The 19,279-nt window shown below is 36.7% G+C and overlaps 2 protein-coding genes across 11 annotated transcripts in view; both read right to left on the minus strand.

The window, feature by feature from the left end:
* The window catches only part of LOC145548524 (uncharacterized), a 76,695-nt gene that overhangs the window by 40,145 nt on the left and 17,271 nt on the right, over positions 1 to 19,279 (minus strand). For 6 of the 9 annotated variants that reach the window (XM_081599042.1, XM_081599041.1, XM_081599038.1 and 3 more), the window contains exon 1: positions 1,706 to 1,842. The exons of 1 other annotated variant lie outside the window; for it this stretch is intronic. In XM_081599042.1, the coding sequence (XP_081455168.1) occupies positions 1,706 to 1,827 (122 nt within the window). In that variant the 5' untranslated portion in view covers positions 1,828 to 1,842. Of the gene's footprint in view, positions 1 to 1,705; positions 1,843 to 12,897; positions 13,526 to 19,279 lie in introns of those variants that run through there. 2 more of the 9 variants (XR_014084531.1, XM_081599043.1) reach the window with 2 other exon arrangements.
* On the minus strand, positions 3,882 to 11,848 carry LOC103480864 (uncharacterized). Of its 2 annotated transcripts, XM_081599995.1 has the most exons (7): positions 11,573 to 11,848; positions 10,845 to 10,876; positions 7,429 to 10,126; positions 6,212 to 7,231; positions 5,952 to 6,107; positions 5,231 to 5,323; positions 3,882 to 4,513 (listed from the first exon to the last, which is right to left on the minus strand). In XM_081599995.1, exons 3-7 carry the CDS (start codon positions 7,429 to 7,431, stop codon positions 4,190 to 4,192), a joined length of 1,596 nt encoding a protein of 531 aa, XP_081456121.1. In that variant the 5' UTR covers positions 7,432 to 10,126; positions 10,845 to 10,876; positions 11,573 to 11,848; the 3' UTR covers positions 3,882 to 4,189. The 2 variants fall into 2 exon arrangements, 1 of the variants encoding a protein (XP_081456121.1); XR_014084857.1 differs by lacking the exons at positions 6,212 to 7,231; positions 7,429 to 10,126.

The following is a 19,279-nucleotide window of genomic DNA, read 5'->3' on the forward strand; positions in this document are numbered from 1 at the left end:
CTTAATCCATTTACTGCCACAGTTACTGGTGTATAAAATCATATTTATACATCAGCCTGATGGTTGAGGGGAAGTAAAGTCTGGTGACCCACCAGCTTATAATATAGTGGAGAAAAGGCGGCAAAACATGTAAAAATAAAAAGTGCATTACTGCCACCTTGTGGCCATAAATAAATACTGCAGCCGCTTCAACTTCCTCTGATTTCAGAGCAGAAACTTCTTTATTTTTATGGAGATTAATTTAATCTGTCAGGATTCAGGAGATTAATTATCATTAATTATGAACCTGAAAACCTGCAGGAGTTTGTGATTTTATTCTTTCTCTGTTAATGACAAAGTTAAAGACTAAAGCTGAATAATCCCATAATTCACTGCTTCTGTGATCTGTGAAGTGGTCATTAATTGAAAAACATTTATTTAATACTAAATTATTTATTTAAAATCATCAAAAAAGATTTAGCAATAAAATAAAATAAATCTGTAAATTAATTAAAATGTCTCATATTTCAGGTTTTGAGTCAAATGGAAAAATCTGATTAATTAAAATACTCAGAAGGCAGAAGAAAAGTTCTGTGTTTAGTTATTCCATTATTATTGCAGCATAAATTATGTTAATTTGTGCATTAGCCTTAGTGTGTTTATTTATTATTCGTTACATAAAAGAGATTAAACATTTTCAAAAGTTAAACCAATTTCAGATAAAACGCAGATATTGATCATCTAGTTTATCTAAAACTTATTCATTATTCATTTCTGTCTATTCAGAGCCATAACTGAATATTGATCATAGAGGAGACTAATGGTTTATTCAATAAAACCTGAATTAAATGGACGAATCTGTTCTTTAAACAGATTTATTCAGTCTTATTAACATAAACCTTTAACTGTTTATCTTTGTCTTAATGCTTCATTCTGGATTATATGGAGTTTATGTCATTAAATGATAGAAAATAATATTATTATATCAGCTCTGATCAGACTGTTGCTACATGAGTTTAACTTGGTGAAGGTAAAGGCAGATCTGTTGATATAGATCTGCTTCATCAAGTTTCTCTGCTTTTTCTGATGAAATATTTTAATTCATTAATATTTTCATTTTCACATTTGTACTCATCTCTTGTTATTTCAATAAACATCCTCCATATAATATCACCAGTTAATCTGAAACCTTGTGAACTAGGAGGGCGGAGCAACATGTCCCGCCTACTAAAGAAAACCAACCAATCACTTTGTAGCTGCTTCCACCTGGAGAACCAACCATTTAACCGTCATTGGTTCCGCTCCGTTTAAAGGCGGGATATGTATAAACTAAAACTCTACACCTGCATCAAAAGCTCTACCAGTGAATGATAAAAACGGTATTTTTTCATCATCGCTATGAATTAAAACGTCAGACTCTGAAACTAAAAGGAAAACTGCAGAAAGGAGAGGTTGGATCTTCATCAGAAGTCTTCATCACCTCAGTCCGCTGATCAGTTTGAGGAAGAAAAGAAAACAAGTAGATCTCAGATCAGGTTGCTGTAACTAATATTCTGACCTCTATGCTGCATTTAAAAGCAAAGTGTTTGCTGGTTTTATCAGAGCTGGAATAACTTTTTGCTGAAGAAACTCGTCTGTTTTTCTGCTGAGTTATCGCTGCTTCTCAACAACAAACTTCACACAGAAAAACCAGAGAACAAAAAAAAAATAAATAAATCAGACTTACCGAGAAGCTCTGAGACATGAATCCATCCATCTGCTGCAGTCCGTGTGAGACAGGAACTTTTTATTTAGTGATGGGTCGGTGCATGTGCACATAGACCAAACCCCCGTGTCGGTGCGCGTCATAGACGTAAGATAAAGATAGACGCCTCATGTACCGCTCTCGCCTATTGTTGCTGACGAGATTTAGGGCGGCCATCTTGGAGCGGTATTCCACTCCACTCAGTATTATGTGTTTAGCAGGCACAATGACGTATCAGCGCATTTAATCCATCATAACACGCTTTTTTGTTAGTGGAAACCAACTTCAAACATCTATCAAAGCTACATTTATAAACAATTGCATTATTTACGTATGTTTTAATTCATAGTTAAGTATATTTAAATATGATTAGTGGCTATAACAATAGAATAGGAATGGAATATTCTGATATGATGAGCATATTACAAAGCACACAGCCGTTCATAATTTATTTAATAAATTATTTAGTAATATCAATACATATTTATATAAGTATACAAACACAAATAAATGAAGATTAATACTGAATAATATATACATGTTTACCATGTTTATGCATACACACACACATGCACCCACACCCACACACGTATGTATGTTTTTGTATGAGTCCAAAATCTGATGCGAGATTCGTGAGCTGCAGTGAATCCGTCTCTTTATAGATTTCTCCCTCTTCTTCCTCACATCGTGTCTTTATGAAACTTTCAAAACAAAAACGGAAGATTTGGGATGTATCTTACTAGTGAAAGAATTACATAATAATAGTCTTTACCACCTGTGTAAACTTTGCTGGTGAATGTTATAACACATAATATAAGTTTTATAATATGTGTTACATTGTTTCATTTCTAATAGAGCATCTTGTGTCAGATAATCTAAGTCAATGTTAAGGAATAATAAATTTTTTAAGATTTACATTATCTCAGTTGGCCCCCGTATTACACCAAGCACTGTAGCTAATAGCTGGTATCTCGCCGGTGGACATAAATACAGTAAAGTAATATTCTAATCACAATATATACACAATAATATGTCCATCTTACTTGTGAAATGTTGTCTGTCCTCACATCAATAGTCCATCGATCAGAACAACAATATCCCTCAGTGCTGAGGCATCTTCCGCTGTTTTGATTGAGCAAAGTAGGAGGGACGACCGCTCCAAGATGGCCGCCGTATTTCCTGCGCAGGAGCAGCCAATGCGGGGTCTACTCTTATATTATGACTATGGTGACCGATAAGCACCAATCTGTCAAAAGCATTTACCTGGAAGATCTGGAAGGTGAAGACCACAGTGAAAAGAAAAAAGTTGATCCAACTTAATTGAATTACTTCTGTAGGTAACAAGTAATTCAATTAAGTTTAATCAACATAATTTTTTTAGTTTGTTTAACTTGATAAATGTAGGTCAGTCTAACTCAATTTATTTACTTTATTTCATATACAAATTTTTAATCCCTCTGACTTAAATTTATAGAAAGTCAACTCAAAAATGTAAGTTGTTCTAACTTAAAAAATGAAACTACCCCAAAGTCGTTTAGTACATATTTTGTACTTATAATATTGCTTAAATATAAATCACTTTTGAAGTATGTTTTAGCTTTTATAGGAGTAAAATTCCTTTACACTACTCAAAAACTCAACTTGATTATAACAAATTTACATTGCACAATTAGAAAATGTTTAATTTTATTGTGAAATCACAAACTTACAGATTTTTCACAACGTATACACTGAACATACTACACAGATCTTTTGCTTTTCTGCTTAATTGGGTTAGCTTTTTAGTAAACTCAACATGGGGTATCCTAAGTCCAGTTCTGGAGAGCTACCATCCTCCAACTTTAAGATAAATCCAATCTCCAAACAAATGAACTGCTCATTACTATGTCTCTGCTCAGCTGAGCGTCTGCTGGTGTGTGAATTCAGCAAGGTGGTATTGAAATAGTCCATCTGAAAGTTGCACATTGATGGCTCTCCAGGACAAACCTTGGACATCCCTGTGTGAGCTTGTAGAATCCATACCACAAGTCCTCCTAAAATAAAGGAAATCAACATTCTTAATCCCTAAACTGTTTTTACATAAAATGTAACAACATGTGTGACTGTTTTTAACATCTTCAAGAACAAACTGAAAACGAGCAATGACATCTACATCCTTTCAAACAAGGGCGTGGGTCATGGCTGCAGCATTTAAACCATGTCCGATACTTAAGTTAACTGACATCAGAACAGAATAGTAAACATTAAGCACTGCTTAATCCAAATTGAAAAAGAAAAAACGCTGTGAAAGTGTCTGTGAACAATACTACAGCAGCCTACTAATGCTGTGGCTTTAATATACACAATGTCCCAAAAGAAATTCAAAAAGTTCAGTCTCTTGAGGTTAAGCTTCCAAAACACGGACCCCTCATGTTCAAACACAAAGACAGAAAATAATCTGTCCTTTTGCACAGGATGCAATTGTCTTTACTGTGAGGTCTGAAGTCTTCCAAACAAATTCTGAACTTTATTAGACATCTTGTGTTGGTCAAGTTGCATGAAGATTTTTTGAAACACTTCAAATGTGAAGCGCAGAGGCTTTGGATAAGCCAGGTTAAGGGCATATATCAAACCCAGAAGCAGGGCACATGCTGAGGCAACTGAAGTCAGGTCATGCAACACCTCCACTCCCTCAATGACAATGCCAATGTCTTCTGGGGATTCTTTCAATCCCTCTCCCTCCTCCCGAATCACAAACACTGCCAGGGTGAGCTGTTTGAGTTCCATCTGGGCATCATCTCCACTGCTGCCCTGTAGTGAGATAAACAATATGTTAAACTTGAAGACTGTAACTAATCTGTCAATTTAAAAATAAAAGCCTTATAAATACAAGCATTAAGTATAAGTGTATACGTGTACAGCTTGTGAATTGAAGAGAATCGTTTATGGCATCTGAAATATCCTTGATAAATTTTCAAAGTTCACAGTTGCATTACAATTTGAATTAGTCAAAGGGTGATATTTAATGTTTTTTTAAAAGATAATGCAAGCATGTAACTTTATATGTGTTTTGTCATATTGCAGGCTTTAGCTTAAACAAATTCGTAGATTATACATCGAAGCAGAATAGTAATCCAAGCCAATGGTCATCTTAGGTTGAAAATCAACACAAAATGCATATTTCTGTTGCTTATCAGATATTTTGGAGCTGGTATGAAAATAGCATGACTAAAACAGTCTTATTAACTTGTTTTTATTATGTTAGTGAACAGTAAATGAAATTGATAGTGAAGTTAGATAATGGTCTCTGCTGAATAGCAAAGCACACCACTTCTGGATTTAAGCATGACTTAGCCATGTTAAATTTACAATTCTGACACCAAATCTGCCTGTTGTATTAAAACAGATGTTTACATATAGAAAAGCCAGGCCAGAAATAATTTAAAAAGGTACAAGCAACTGACATTGAATTTTTCAATTTTTCTCAATGGGTTAAGATGCGGCTTCAAACCTTTAAAAGAAACTTACACAGTATTCCTTAATAAGGTCTTCTGGATCCTCTCCAAGAAAGGTGATGAGCCCTTTCAGAACACATTCCCTTCGAATCCCAATGTCCTCCACCTGGAGAAAATTTATTGCTATCAATATTCCATATCTCTGACAAGATTTCTGATGTAACAGTAATATATTCAGGCTGTTCACAACAGCAAAAGACTAACAAATACCATAATGTGAAGCCCACATGTCCACCGGTCTTTAACAGTTCTCTTCAAAATTACACAAATTCAACCTCTGCCATATTTATGCTTCAGGTCTCAATTTGTGAAACTAGACTATATTGTTGAGGTTAAGGCTTTTTCTTAGAGCAATCTACTAGGACTAATGAATATAATTTGTTGTTAAAGAGATATCTTGCAGCATAAAATTGATATAAGTCTAACATTTAAAAAATTTTAATTTTAAAATAAGCTCAAAAAAAATGTACTAAATAGCACTAGTTTCTGGCAAGTTGGACTGAAAGGTGTATTTTATGAAATTTATGAATGAACCACAATACAGACTGACTGACTAAATCCACCAAAAATACATAAGACCGTTAAACTTGCTTTTCTTTGAGTGATATCAGCTTTGCACAGTGTATCAAGTATTAATAATTAAAACAAAAAGTCTGAAAGTAACTAGAGACTTTAACTTCCTTGTTTTAAATTAAAAATGGTAAATGTCCCCCAGATATCGATGATATCCATACCTCATCATAGGTTCTCATGATTCCAGCTATTTTTGCACGTGTTGCTCCTCCCTTGGCTTTAATGACTTCAATCAGCTGACTTGAGAGCCTGTCCAACTGGGCAAAGAAAGTCTGCTCAAGGGGAAGAGCCATGAGTCTCAGGAACTCCGCATTAATCTGAAAAACAAAATAAAACTTATTTAGTATGTTACAAAATGACAAAGTAAATACTGACCAATCATTCCAAAATCTAAGTAAAAATCCTCAATCTGCATTACTACCTCTTTCTGTTGGAACAGGGCAGGCCATCTGTCCTTGAAATTCTCTATGCCAGGTTCTTCATTCACCACCTCCTGACGCCTGTAGGCAAAGGTATGAGCCATTTTGTCTGCAATGACCTTGTCATTGTTCCTCCTTTTGATTGCTGTCAAGAGTTCAATTCTCTCTTTTTCCATACTTTCTTGTGTTTCTCCCACTGGAAAAGAGGGATAGAAGTTGGCTTCAGCTCGTCTTGGCTTCTTTATTTTTGTAGCGGGAAACCCAGAAGTACTGGCTTTTGATTTAAGCGAGTTAACAGCCAATTCTGGACATCCCTGAAACTTGAGTAGAGTCCTGTAGTTTCCCATTTTGTACTTCAGCCTTTGTTTCCAACCGTAGCAACCATTAAATGAACCAGGCTCTTTTAAACATGGATATTTTTTAATCAAGGCCTCTGCAACTACACAGAACTGTGCGTCCTCTGGATAGGCTCTGTATCTGTAGATCTCTTCTACTAATCTATTTAGGATGTCAGTCTTCATTCGTGGGGTGACTGTCAATATTTTGTTGTTTGCCTGATACTCAGAATTCCCCTTCTGTAACTGACGTTCAGTGTCATACGAAAACATGGGAATGGGAAAGTTGGCTGGCCATTGTTGGGTTCGCGATGAGAAGGATTCAGGGGAGGAGAGCAGTATAGTGTCATTTGAAGCTAAAGAACTGCTGTCATCTGAGTGAACTGCAGAAGAAAATGGAGCTGTTTCAATGACATCAACAAAAGGTTGAACTGCTTCTTCTTGAATCACTTTGACTGTTCCCAAGTCCTGAAGGTCAGAAGTTGAGCTGAGGTTGAAGAAGTCATTACCAAAGTCTTTGTCCATATATTGCAGTCTGATGTTGGTCTTTAAACCAAAGGTATCCTTCACCTTGTTGAGAAGATCATCCAGAGAATCTGGTATGCCATTTGGAAGAGTCAATTTTTCAGTGTTGCTCTCTCCTAGAATCACCTTCAGTCTTGCAGGTTTTGAACTTGCCATGGCAATCTGAAAAAAGGGCATAAAGACAGTAAAATAATGAAGGGTGCTATTTAAATTCTTCACAATATATGTTATATACATTAGTAGAATGTTAGGACATTTGCTTATAGAGGGGAAGACAAAATAAAAGGTAGTTTCAGCCATAAAGAAAAAATAAAATCTTTTGTAACATGCATTACATTTTTTGTACAATCTTATATTACCATAAAACGTGGACATATCTTTTCACTGTCACAAGACGCATTCCTCGAATTTTGTAGTCTACCAGCGGGTACACATCCGTTAGGTCTTGTAGCTCAACCAGTTTCACTTCTTTGTCTGACGATGTTTTGAGATTGTAAGATCTGTAATGCTCAAGATACCACCCCTCAAGTTTTCTGACCAGAAAGAATAGCTGGTTTGCCAGGATCACCATTTGGATGATTTCAATGAACTCTGGTAATCCTCCCAATGAGCCATGGATCAAGATCATCCCGCATTTATACTTCAGTCCATTAAATGTTGCACTTTTAGTCATGCATACTGTGGCCAGATTTGAAAACTTCTGTTTGAGAGCATTTACGATTCCCTTATCAAGAACATCAATTCTTACTGTGAAAACATTTGTAACTTCCAAATGAGGTTTTGTAAAACCGCATAAATGCAAATGATGTGCCATTTGATACTGGTGTTTGTCTGCAAGAGTACGGAGGACATTTTTAAAGCACTTGATATTTCTTGCAACTCTTTTAAAAAAACTGTGCTTAGCTTCAAAGCGCATGGACCATAAGGCTACTAAAGGACCAAACTGGCGAATCAACTGTGGGTAATGTTCCAAGAAATGGTGTTTTGGTTTAAGGTCACAATTAGGAAAAACCTCCTGGAATTGTGCTCTGTGTTCTGAGATCTTAAAGTCAAGGTAGGCAATAGAGTCCTCTGTGTGCATGGGACAGACCACAAGATCAACAATGTCCCTTAAGTCTGTTAAGATATGCCAAGCTGGCTCCTCATATTGCACTCTGTGTCCAATCAACAAAGGTAAGAATCTGAGCAAACTCCAATTCTCATGTGCATTACCCCCAACACTTTTTTTGGCTTCAAAATGCAGGGAAATTTGTTGAGGTCGATTAGTTCTATCAGTACCCTTAAAGTTGAAAGATGCTATTGCGTCATTCAGTGATGCCAAAGTGAAATACTTTTTCTTAATCAAAACACCCAGACACAAAGCTAGTTCAAAAGGAACAACTCCTTCAAACAGGTCATGTACAATGTCTGGAGGAAGACCTGTGGTAATGTCAAAATACAACAAATGTGATAAAATGGAAGCTGATTTCACACCCCGATAACTTGACAATTCATGTTCCTCGATATTTTTTAAGCAATCCGCATGAATGCTTTGGGTTCTCAAGGTAAATGCACCAGTTTTAACCTCTGTAGTTTGAATGTCTGTTTTAACTGCAAGACAAAACCTACATACGTATGACCCTGTGAAGTTTTCTACAAAGCCACCAATACTGTGGGCAGCAAGATTATCTGCAACCACGCACTGAACTGTACCTTTTACAGCTCTCCCCAACTTTGAGACAAAGACCCCTTTTTGTTCCAAAATCGCGAGCTCATTAAGTAAAGGTTCTAAAACTTTCTCGTAACCATAGCACTTCAAATCATTTGTTTTGATTAAAGCAGCCAGGTAAATGGAAGACAAGTTAGAATTATACCCCTGTGGTAAATTTCCAAGAATCCAGTATAAACCACAAATTTTATGTTTCCGTTTAGATGTCCCGAGAGGGTTGCATATTTCGAAATCGTCTATATACAACACTAATGAAATGCTCTCCTCCTTACTCAAAAGCTCATTTTCACTGAAAAATGACCCATCGTAGAAAGACCTATATGCATGAACACTCCTTTGTGGTACTTTATTAAGACTATTTAAGTTATCAGTCTGATCCAAGATAACCTCACAATCAAGAACTTGCTGCAAAGACTTCAGGATTGATACATACTGGAATGACTTTCTATTTTTTTTATCAAGAATATATTCTTCAGGTTCTACCACTTTAAAATGTTTTTTATAGAATTTTTTTCGTCTCCAAGCACTAGAAAGGAAGCCTTTCTCTCCTATTGCTTTTTTTACAGGGTTTGTTTCACAGAGGGCCTTGGCAAGGTTTTCAACAACTGATGGGTCAAACTGGCAAAGATGACTGTGTAGTATTTGGGTTATAGTTCTACATGTAACAGGCAGGGACAAAGAACCAATTAAATAGTTTAACTCCTGCAATAGATCATCAATAGCTGCATTTGAAACAAGATAACTGCTTTCTAACTTTAGAAGAACTGATGCAAGTTTAAGTTCAATATCTCTCTCCAAGTTTTCAGAATCATTCCTGTTAAATGTGTGATTTGGATAAGCTTGTACAGTACTGTCCTGATCAAAAATGTCAGTGTCAAAACTAGCACACAATTCTTCACCACAGTCTAATTGTTTTTTTTCAGTAATCCCAGTCTTAAATGTACTGTTAGCATCAGAATGTTTTCTGTATTTATGACTTTTGTAGTTCTCGTAATTATTTGTTTGATAAACACAGTCCTGAAACACACATGTGACTGTTTCCTTGTTCTTGAGATGTTGAAATATATGCTGAAAATAATCTCTCTCCGTGGAAAGTTGATTAGAATCACAAATGGGGCATTTGAATGTGGTTAAGTCATTGGTAACTGTTTGGTGGACTGGATGATGTCTTGATAAATGGTTCACTAAAGCATTCCAGGTCTTGAATCTACATGCACAACTTAAATATGTGCATGGATATGAATAGCCCCGTCCATAATGCCTGTGGTTTAGTTTGTAGTGCTTGAGCAATTCAGATCTTCTGGAAAACACGCTCTCGCAGTCTTTGCATCTCCACATGAAGTGCAACGCTAGAAGGATAAGACAGGAACTGAGTTACATGTATGTTGCCAAATCTGAAGGCAAGGAAGATGAAACAAAAATGGATGCAGAGTCAATTTTGAGTACTGTTACAACCTTACCCCCATGCAATACTTGATATCTTTGTTTCATTGTTTGGTAAAATATAGATTCTAAATGCATTTTTGACCATAACTATTTCAGTATGTTTTTAATACCCTAGAAAAACATTCTCTATATTAATAAATGTCATATTGTTAGTATTGCAAATATTTTTGACAAAATTGCACATCTCTTAAATTGTCCTTCTCAATTGCATATTCCTTAGGATGGGATTAAACTTTTAAGTCTACCAAAGTATTTTTAGGTTGTAATTTTGCCCTGGCTTCCAGGAGGCATCTTAATTAGATGCACGAGCCGCCTCAACTGGCTCTACTGGATGTAGAGGAGCAACAGCTCTAATTTCAGCCTCTCCGAGATGACTGAGCTTCTGACCCCATGTTGAGGGAGAGCTCATCAACCGTTTGTAGGAAATAAATTTCATCTCATTCTTTGACCACCTATTATTCCTTTAACTTTAAACTCCCTAAATGATGTTATTTATCAAACCTATTTTTGAATAAGTTTAGAGTATGTGTTTTTCATATTATCAATACAATACAGCATATTAACTAATAACTTAATTTTTTTTTGTTAAATTAGAAGCTTAGTGAAGCAAATATGGCTTACCTTCTATGGTTTGATGATGCTTTGTTCCAGGCCTGGAGAGGAGGAAAGAGAAATTAACTCAAAGTTTCTACAAACATGAATTCCTTATTTTATTTTTTGCTTTTCCCTTTTTAAGAGAAATGACATCTTATGGATTATTAGCGAAGTTAGGATATTATGCGTTTTATATCATGTCGTCAGTAAGCAGCCTGACATTTGGAACAAATGGCTACCCTGACTGCAGCTCACGGTGACGAGCAGAGCGCAGTTGCGTCACATTAAATAAGTTTTGCGTATTAACACTAACACCTCTGTAACTGTACGTTAAGCTTACCCATTAAAAACGACCTGTCCAGTAGTTCCTGTTATAAAGTCTGGCCGCCACTGCAGTGCATTAGCTGCTCCCACACTTTGACCCAGTCTAGCTTCCGACCGGAACACGCCAGCAGTCCCCGGGCCACATTTAATATTTTTCACTACATACAAGGCTTCTAGCTATTTAAGTTCTTTAGGGTCAAATTAAAAGTATGCACACAAAATAAACGTTCACTAACTAACAGAGCAGTTAAGTTCAAAAATGCTCCGCCGAATAGCGCGGCTAATTACAACTAGCAAATGTGTTCAAAGCAAATAACTGATAATACTTCGACGTTAAACACAGTTAACTGTTTCAAATTAAAGGTAGAAAAAGTCATGAATATTTTTACACCATTTAAATAATATTTTGTCATGGTGTGTAGAATACTTACTGTTTTATTACAATCCGGTGAACAGTCAACGGTCAGAAGAAATGGCGGCTGCACACACGGTCGGCACAAGTGGATCTGTCTCTGGCAAAGCTTACGTAATGACGTCAGACGTAAAACTGCATTCAACTTAATTGGTTCACTTCAACTCAAAGTTAAACGTTTGTTTTAGATGAAATGTGTGACTCTTAAGTTAATTGAACTCATGAAAGTAAGTTGACACAACTAAAGCAGAACAATTAAGTCAGGTTAATGTAAAAAAGACCATAACATTAACTACAGCCCAAATACACTTTTTAGAGTGTAGTGAAAGAATTACATAGTCTTTACCACCTGTGTAAACTTTGCTGGTGAATGTTATAACACATAATATAAGTTTTATAATATGTGTTACATTGTTTCATTTCTAATAGAGCATCTTGTGTCAGATAATCTAAGTCAATGTTAAGGAATAATAAATTTTTTAAGATTTACATTATCTCAGTTGGCCCCCGTATTACACCAAGCACTGTAGCTAATATTAGCTGGTATCTCGCCGGTGGACATAAATACAGTAAAGTAATATTCTAATCACAATATATACACAATAATATGTCCATCTTACTTGTGAAATGTTGTCTGTCCTCACATCAATAGTCCATCGATCAGAACAACAATATCCCTCAGTGCTGAGGCATCTTCTGCTGTTTTGATTGAGCAAAGTAGGAGGGACGACCGCTCCAAGATGGCCGCCGTATTTCCTGCGCAGGAGCAGCCAATGCGGGGTCTACTCTTATATTATGACTATGGTGACCGATAAGCGCCAATCTGTCAAAAGCATTTACCTGGAAGATCTGGAAGGTGACGACCACAGTGGTGCCTCTGGTCATCGGGGCCCTCGGGGCAGAAACCCCCAAACTGGACCAGTGGCTAAAACAGATCCTAGGAACAACATCAGACATCTCAGTCCAGAAATGTGCAGTTCTAGGCACAGCCAAGATACTGCGCAGAACCCTCAAGCTCCCAGTCCTCTGGTAGAGGACCCGAGCTCAGAGGATGAATAAGACCACCCGCGGAGGGTGAGGGAATTTTTATAATTTTTATATATATATATATATATATATATATATATATATATATATATATATATATATATATATATATATATATATATATATATATATAGCACCCCCCAGCCCTTTTGAGGAAAAGGGGAGTAACACAACAACCACAATAAGCTGACAGAGTGTCTTTTTCAGAGTGTTTTTCTGCTGAGTTATCGCTGCTTCTCAACAACAAACTTCACACAGAAAAACCAGAGAACAAAAAAATAAATATATCAGACTTACCCAGAAGCTCTGAGACATGAATCCATCCATCTGCTGCAGCCCAGCTGTGAGAGACAAGATGTTTAACATGAACCGCCTGACCGGTGATGCCTTTAAGGACGCCTTGGTCAAACTGATTCCATGAGAAACGAATAGACTGATCTTCTTACTGCAGGTTTTAATAAAATAGTTATTGAGACACATCTCATGTTGATGCTGAACCGCTTAATTTTTGCTCTGTTATTTTTTTGTAATCTGTTCCATTTATCTGTAATTATTTAAACGTCCGAGGGTACCTGAACGCATCCTGAGTGCTTTGACCCTCCTTTTTAAAGTTTTCATTTCAGGTTCCTCTTAAATGTAAAAGCGTTCATAAGTGAAGTGGCTCTAATAAATGAGAAAGTTAATATTGGTGAATTATTGATACCATCAGTTCCTCCGTCTTCTTCTGATGATTCAAATCAGCTTCAGGTTCAACATCTGGATCCAGGATGAGGAAATAAAGAGTTAATAAATGCTGGATGTTCAGGTCAGCCTGTGATTAAATGTGACTGAATCCTCAGAGACGTTCAGTAAAGATGTTCAGAATAAACAACTAAAGAATCAGAGAAACTGAATCCAGAGAAACTTTGACATTTGCTCCAAACCGAGAGATTAAGATGTAAATATTTATTGAGTTATTTGCCACGATTTTTTACTCATTTAGGATAAATTCATGAGAACAGACAGAAATTATCCAAGTTGACTTGTAATCATTGCATCCAATTACTGATGTTATAATTATAAAAGCGTATGTTTTAATGTTAATATAGAATAGAAAAGAAAAACAGCATAATTTTTTTTATTTGATCATTTTTAATAATACAAATTAAAATTACAATTGGGATTGACATTGACGGTAAAAACATAAAACCAGAACAAATGAATCTGAACTGATCCAGTCAGTTCGTCTCTCAGACCTTCAGCTCTATCAGCTCACAGTTCCTAACTCCACCACCAGGTGGCTCTACCTTGATGGTAGAACTGGTCTGAGGTCAGATCCAGCAGCTGGACTGGTTCTGCTGAGTCCAAACAGCTGCAGCTCATGTTGATGTTAAAAGCTTCTGCAGTGAATCAGGTTCTGACAACATGAGGGAAGAAACCTGGATTTATTTCAGCAGAACCATCAGAACCAGAACCAGTGGAGCAGATCCAGAGCTTCACTGGTTCATCAGCTGCTGCAGCTGAAAGCAGCTCAGATCAGGGTTCTGCTGAGGTCCAGGTTCTGATTCCAGGTTCTGGTTGAGTCCAGAACGTCTGTTTCCAGCAGCCAGCGGTTCAGAACCAGATCACAATCCAGTAGAGATGTAAAGTATCCGATATCAGCTGCTGGTTCATGAACAGAAGAAAGAAAATCAGATAAAACCTGAAACACTGAATTTAGGGAGTAAATTACAATCTTGAATTATATGATACATATACAGCTATGTAACGTTTCATTTTAAAATCCTTCACTTAGTCAAGATAAATATCATGGAGTTTTTTATACTGATGCTGATCTACATTCCCCTCTTTCTGTAACTTTTGATCAAAGTGTTTATATTGAAAAGGCATCTAAACTTTCTGTCTCTTCATCAGTAACATAAAAGTCTCTTTCTCCCGGCAGACAACATTTCACTAAAAGACAATATAAAAGTCTGATCAGAGCTGCTGCTGCTGCTACTGTCACTCCCACAGTGATGAAGATTATCATGATGATCCATCTTTGTTCCTCTGGTTCTGGAGTCAAAGTTGGTCTCTGAGTTTGGATCTGATCAGCAGCTGCTGGAGAGAAACCAGAAATATTTATTAATATTTGATGAAAACTGAGATCCAGGAGGATTCATGATGAAGATGAAGATGTTGGTTCATCAACACAGGAATCAGGATTTGAACAAGCAGAGAAAATTATTTCTTCTCACCAGTAACGTTGAGTCGACATCTTCCAGAGTTGAATCCATCTTCAGTTTTCACGTCACACAGATACAGACCAGAGTCTTCAGTCCTCAGTCTGGACACATGGAGTCTGATTCGTCCTTCTCTGAGGACGTCTTTGTCACTCTGGACTCGTCCTGAAAAATGTTCATCCTGACAATCTGGAAGCTCAACTCCATCATGGACCTGATAGAGAACTGATTCTTTTCCAGGAGCCAACAAGCTGCAGTAGATGAACAGTTCCCTGTAGGATCCCTGAGTCCTGCAGGTGAAGGTCCACTCCAGAGTGATGTTCTGGTTCTCCTCGGCCTCATAGCTGCTCTGGGTCACATTCACTACAAATGTTGCTGCTGAGGAGACAGAGAGGGAAAGAGAGGAGCAGACACACTGAGAACTGGAACATGGGAGTCTTTCAGCTCCATCTAGAGAGCTTTCTGTCACAAAGACAAGATGGAGACTGACCACAGAGACATGAGCTGAGGATGAGGAGCAGCAGGGAGATCATCTTCATCCTGAGAGAGGAAGAGGAGGAGGAGAGGCAGCAGAACATCAGGAACATCACTCAATACAAGAAACATCTGTACTTGTACAGTGTTAAGGGTGTTTAAAAACAGATAAGCACTTTTTGGTGATTAACTCATACAGCAACTCCAAGTCAAAAGAACATGCTCTCATTCTCTGCAGCTGCTGAACCTTTTATAAAACAGTAAAATCACACCATCATTATTCATGAAGCAAAATCATCAGTGAGTCAGGTTTCCTGATTTTATTGCTGAATAATGAAAATCATGTTAAGTCAATGACAAGTAATTTATGAGTACATCTTGAAAAAATAAAATCCAATTTAAAGGTTTATTTTTGTCACTCATTTCACAAAGCTAAGCACATTTTATACAGAACACAGGGTTATATTCTGTAAGCCTTAGAGATGTCAGGCTTCTGAAAAATCTGTTAATTTCTAAATAGTTTCACTTTGGAGACTCAGGGGCCTTGATATATGAATTAAATACAAACTTTACTTTAATCTGAAAAAGGATTTCTCCTTAGTCCATGTAAGATGTTTGTAACTAGGATTCATCTGAGTGAATTCAACACTGAGAGAACAGAATCTGCTCTGAATCAGCCTCAGTTTCTCCTTCCTCCTCCTGAAACTCCTTGAAAATTGTGAGTGACTTTTTGATAAGGCTGCAGTTAAGGTTGTGCCGTAATTTAGCACAACTTTTCCTTCCACTCAACTTTTGATAAACTCTGAACAACCAGCTTCTTAAGCAACAACTTTTCTTTCTTCCTTGCATGGAGACAAATGTTCATTATAACCAACATCTCATTATGTAGATAGTCAACATGTTTTCTGTCCAGTCAGCAGTTCAATAAATACCATTAGAGGTTTAGGAAACTAGCTCTACACCCTCAGCGGGGTCCTGGAGGGTGCATGGAAGTTCGCCCAACCAGTCTACATGTGTTTTGTGGACTTGGAGAAGGCGTTCGACCGTGTCCCTCGGGGTCTGGGCCTCCCTTCTGAAGCTGCTGCCCCCGCGACCCGACCCCGGATAAGCGGAAGAAAATGGATGGATGGATGGATAATAGCAGAATATTTTAATCCATGTTTGGGATTTGTGAAACCTTTATGTGATTTGTCAGACTTCAATAAAGATGAGATTACCATTCACACTTGTTCCATGCAGTCTTTTTCAAATTACATTCTAATTCAAAACCACTTTATTAATCCCAATGGGAAATTAAATGTTGGTGTAACTCATTAATTCTTCAAACAGTTATTGCAAAGGAAGGAAAGATCTTCTGCAGTGGTCTGTTAAGTGAAGTTTCACAAATCAGAAAAAGGTTTCACAAATCGCAAACATGTTAATAAAGAGTCTTCTTGAAGAGGAGAATAATCTAGTCCAGATTTGAAGTGTCGCATTGATCATTTTATTTAATATTGTACATATGCAGAGTGTTGGGGGTTTTCTTGACCCTCAACTGCACCTACTTTTCATAACTACAGGAAATGAAATCTTATTAAGTTATAGACAAACAATTTTGTTAAATAACTTTTCACATGTTGATGTATTAAGTTTTGGCTAAGTACATTTTTTTTAAATCAAAATATAAAAATTATAGTAATGATAAAAATGTTCATTAACACTCAAAATCAGAATATTAATGTTATAATCACCGTTAAGAATAAGTCTCACAGCAATGTCCAACCTCATGCTGTAGACGCCGCAGTGGAAACAGGAAAATCCACAAACTCTTTTGCTAGGAATTTTTCTGGAAACTGAAATATACAGCTTGATTTAATGATTCAAATTTTAGGTAACAAAGAAATTAATTCACTATACATGTCCATTTTATGTAGGGGGAACATATTTCAGGTGGCTGAAAGAGCTAAAATATTTTGTTCCCCCATCCTAACTTTCGGAAATAAAGAGCAAATGTTTTCAAACTTGCAGGATTTCTTGTTGAAGATGAGGGGAATTAACACAGTAAAAGACTTGAAGGTAAATTAATTTGTTTCCAATTTATAGAGGGGGAACAGAATTTATCAGGCGGTTAAAATATTTTGTTCCCTCACACTAACTTTGGGAAATAAAAAGCAAATGTTTTCAAACTTGCATGATTTCTTGTTGATCATAAGGGGAATGAACACAGCAAAAGACTTTAAGGTAAATTAATTTGTTTCCATTTTGGGAAAATATTTTATCAGGCGGCTGAAATATCCATTCTCTCCTCTTCTCCCCCCATAACTTTGGGAAATAAAAAGCAACTGTTTCCAAATTCTAAAAAATTATTATGTGTGATAGCATACTAGACATTTCCTTAATCCAGTAATGTCATATTTTACATTAGAACGGGATTTACCAAAAAGTTTACACTCTGATCTTTTCAGGAAGTCTTTATTTTTTTGCCCTGCTATCGGCCAGCTTCCCTCCTTATTTATCAGAAATAAAAAATTATAAATGCACACAACGTGTTGGAAACCTGTGTTTGTTGACTGACTTTTATTTGTCAGGTTTACGAGACAAAAGCTGAAAAAAAGATCGATTCACTTCGCGTTTAAAATAACACAAAACAGCGTAAAAAGACCTCCACACAAGACCTCGTTTATTTATGGATGTATTTTTATTTTGATAGCTGCCGATTAAACTGAAAGTTACAACATTGACATGATTATATGAGTAGTTTTTACCTAAAAATCGATCAGAAGCGCCAGGTAAATGTGGTCAGATCCGCCGGATCCACTTCTCTGGCTGCAATGCGCGCTCCCGACACAGGGGGACAGATTTTTACACGGGAACAGAGTTTCTCACAAGACACACCTTATGTGTGTAAATGTGAGAACGGACTACTTGAAAGAGACTAGTCATAGTGGACTAGTTGCTTGTCTGAAATTTCGACATGTGAAGCAGAATTGACAAACGCGTCAAATACTGACACATCACTGAACTGTTCACAACAAATATAGAATGTTATTGTATACCTACTGACCTGGGAAACATACAGGTTTAGGTTTTGTTTTACACTTATTCACAAGAAACATACACTTAAGTAAAAGCTATTATGCAACTCTAATTTAAAAACTCTAATTCTAAAAAAATAAACTATATTCTTTATCAACGTCAACACTTAGTTAATTTGTTAACCGTGTCCAGAGGCCTCTCCATAACATTGCTGCTGATCTCTAACAGATTGACAAATTATTGATGTTACTGATTTTGCGCTTCCAGTCAGAGACGATCACGATCCGACAGCCGAGAGAAGAAGCCGAGGAGTGGACTGCAAAAGTTACGTCACCCGCTATCTCAAGGAGCTGTCACTACGTACTAGACTGTATTTTCTGTATTTTTTTTTCTTTTAATTGAGTAACATTATTATTGCTACTCTTGAGTAGATTGACTTTGCATTTAAAGAAATAGACTTAAACGAATTGGAAACAGATTCTTGCATTTCTGCAAAGTATGTGCTAATATTTATGCAAATTTGAGCATTTACTCAACATTTTATACGTCACTGTTTTTATCGTTATTGTTTATTTTGTGCTAATAAAGGTGGTTATTTTATTAGAAAACTTACAGAAAGGTTTGTTCATGTATTTAAATTAAAGTAAAAGCTCGTTTAGTCTGCCCCCATAAGCCAACAACCCCAGGCTAAACTGTCTGGAACCGGGGCTGACCGGACTTCCTTATTTTAATTTTTGAAAAGGGGCAACCTTACCTCTCTGCCGCACCTTGAAAGTGGGTCCTCCAAGTCTTTGTGACAGAACCAAAAAAAGTCCTCCAAGTTGTGTTAAAGCTTCAATAAATTTCCGTCCATAGTCTGTTTCCTCTGTTGAACTGACGAAACAGGGGACAAACTGTCATTCTTCACTGTACTGTGTGAATACTTGTCGGGCAGGTTGATCAGGAAGAGCTGAGCAGTCCGTATGAAGTGACAAGCAAATGGCAAACAG

This window comes from Poecilia reticulata, chromosome 18, assembly GCF_904066995.2.
Source record: "Poecilia reticulata chromosome 18, P_reticulata-male-v2, whole genome shotgun sequence".
Taxonomy (NCBI): Eukaryota; Metazoa; Chordata; class Actinopteri; order Cyprinodontiformes; family Poeciliidae; genus Poecilia; species Poecilia reticulata.

Bases quoted from the DNA above. Each gene is read 5' to 3' on its own strand.
- LOC103480864 (XM_081599995.1), bottom strand. The intron at 5,324-5,951 runs GTATGGATATCA...AATTTTCTCCAG, and splicing joins TCATGAGAACCTATGATGAG to GTGGAGGACATTGGGATTCG. The intron at 4,514-5,230 runs GTAAGTTTCTTT...ATCTCACTACAG, and splicing joins ACCTTATTAAGGAATACTGT to GGCAGCAGTGGAGATGATGC.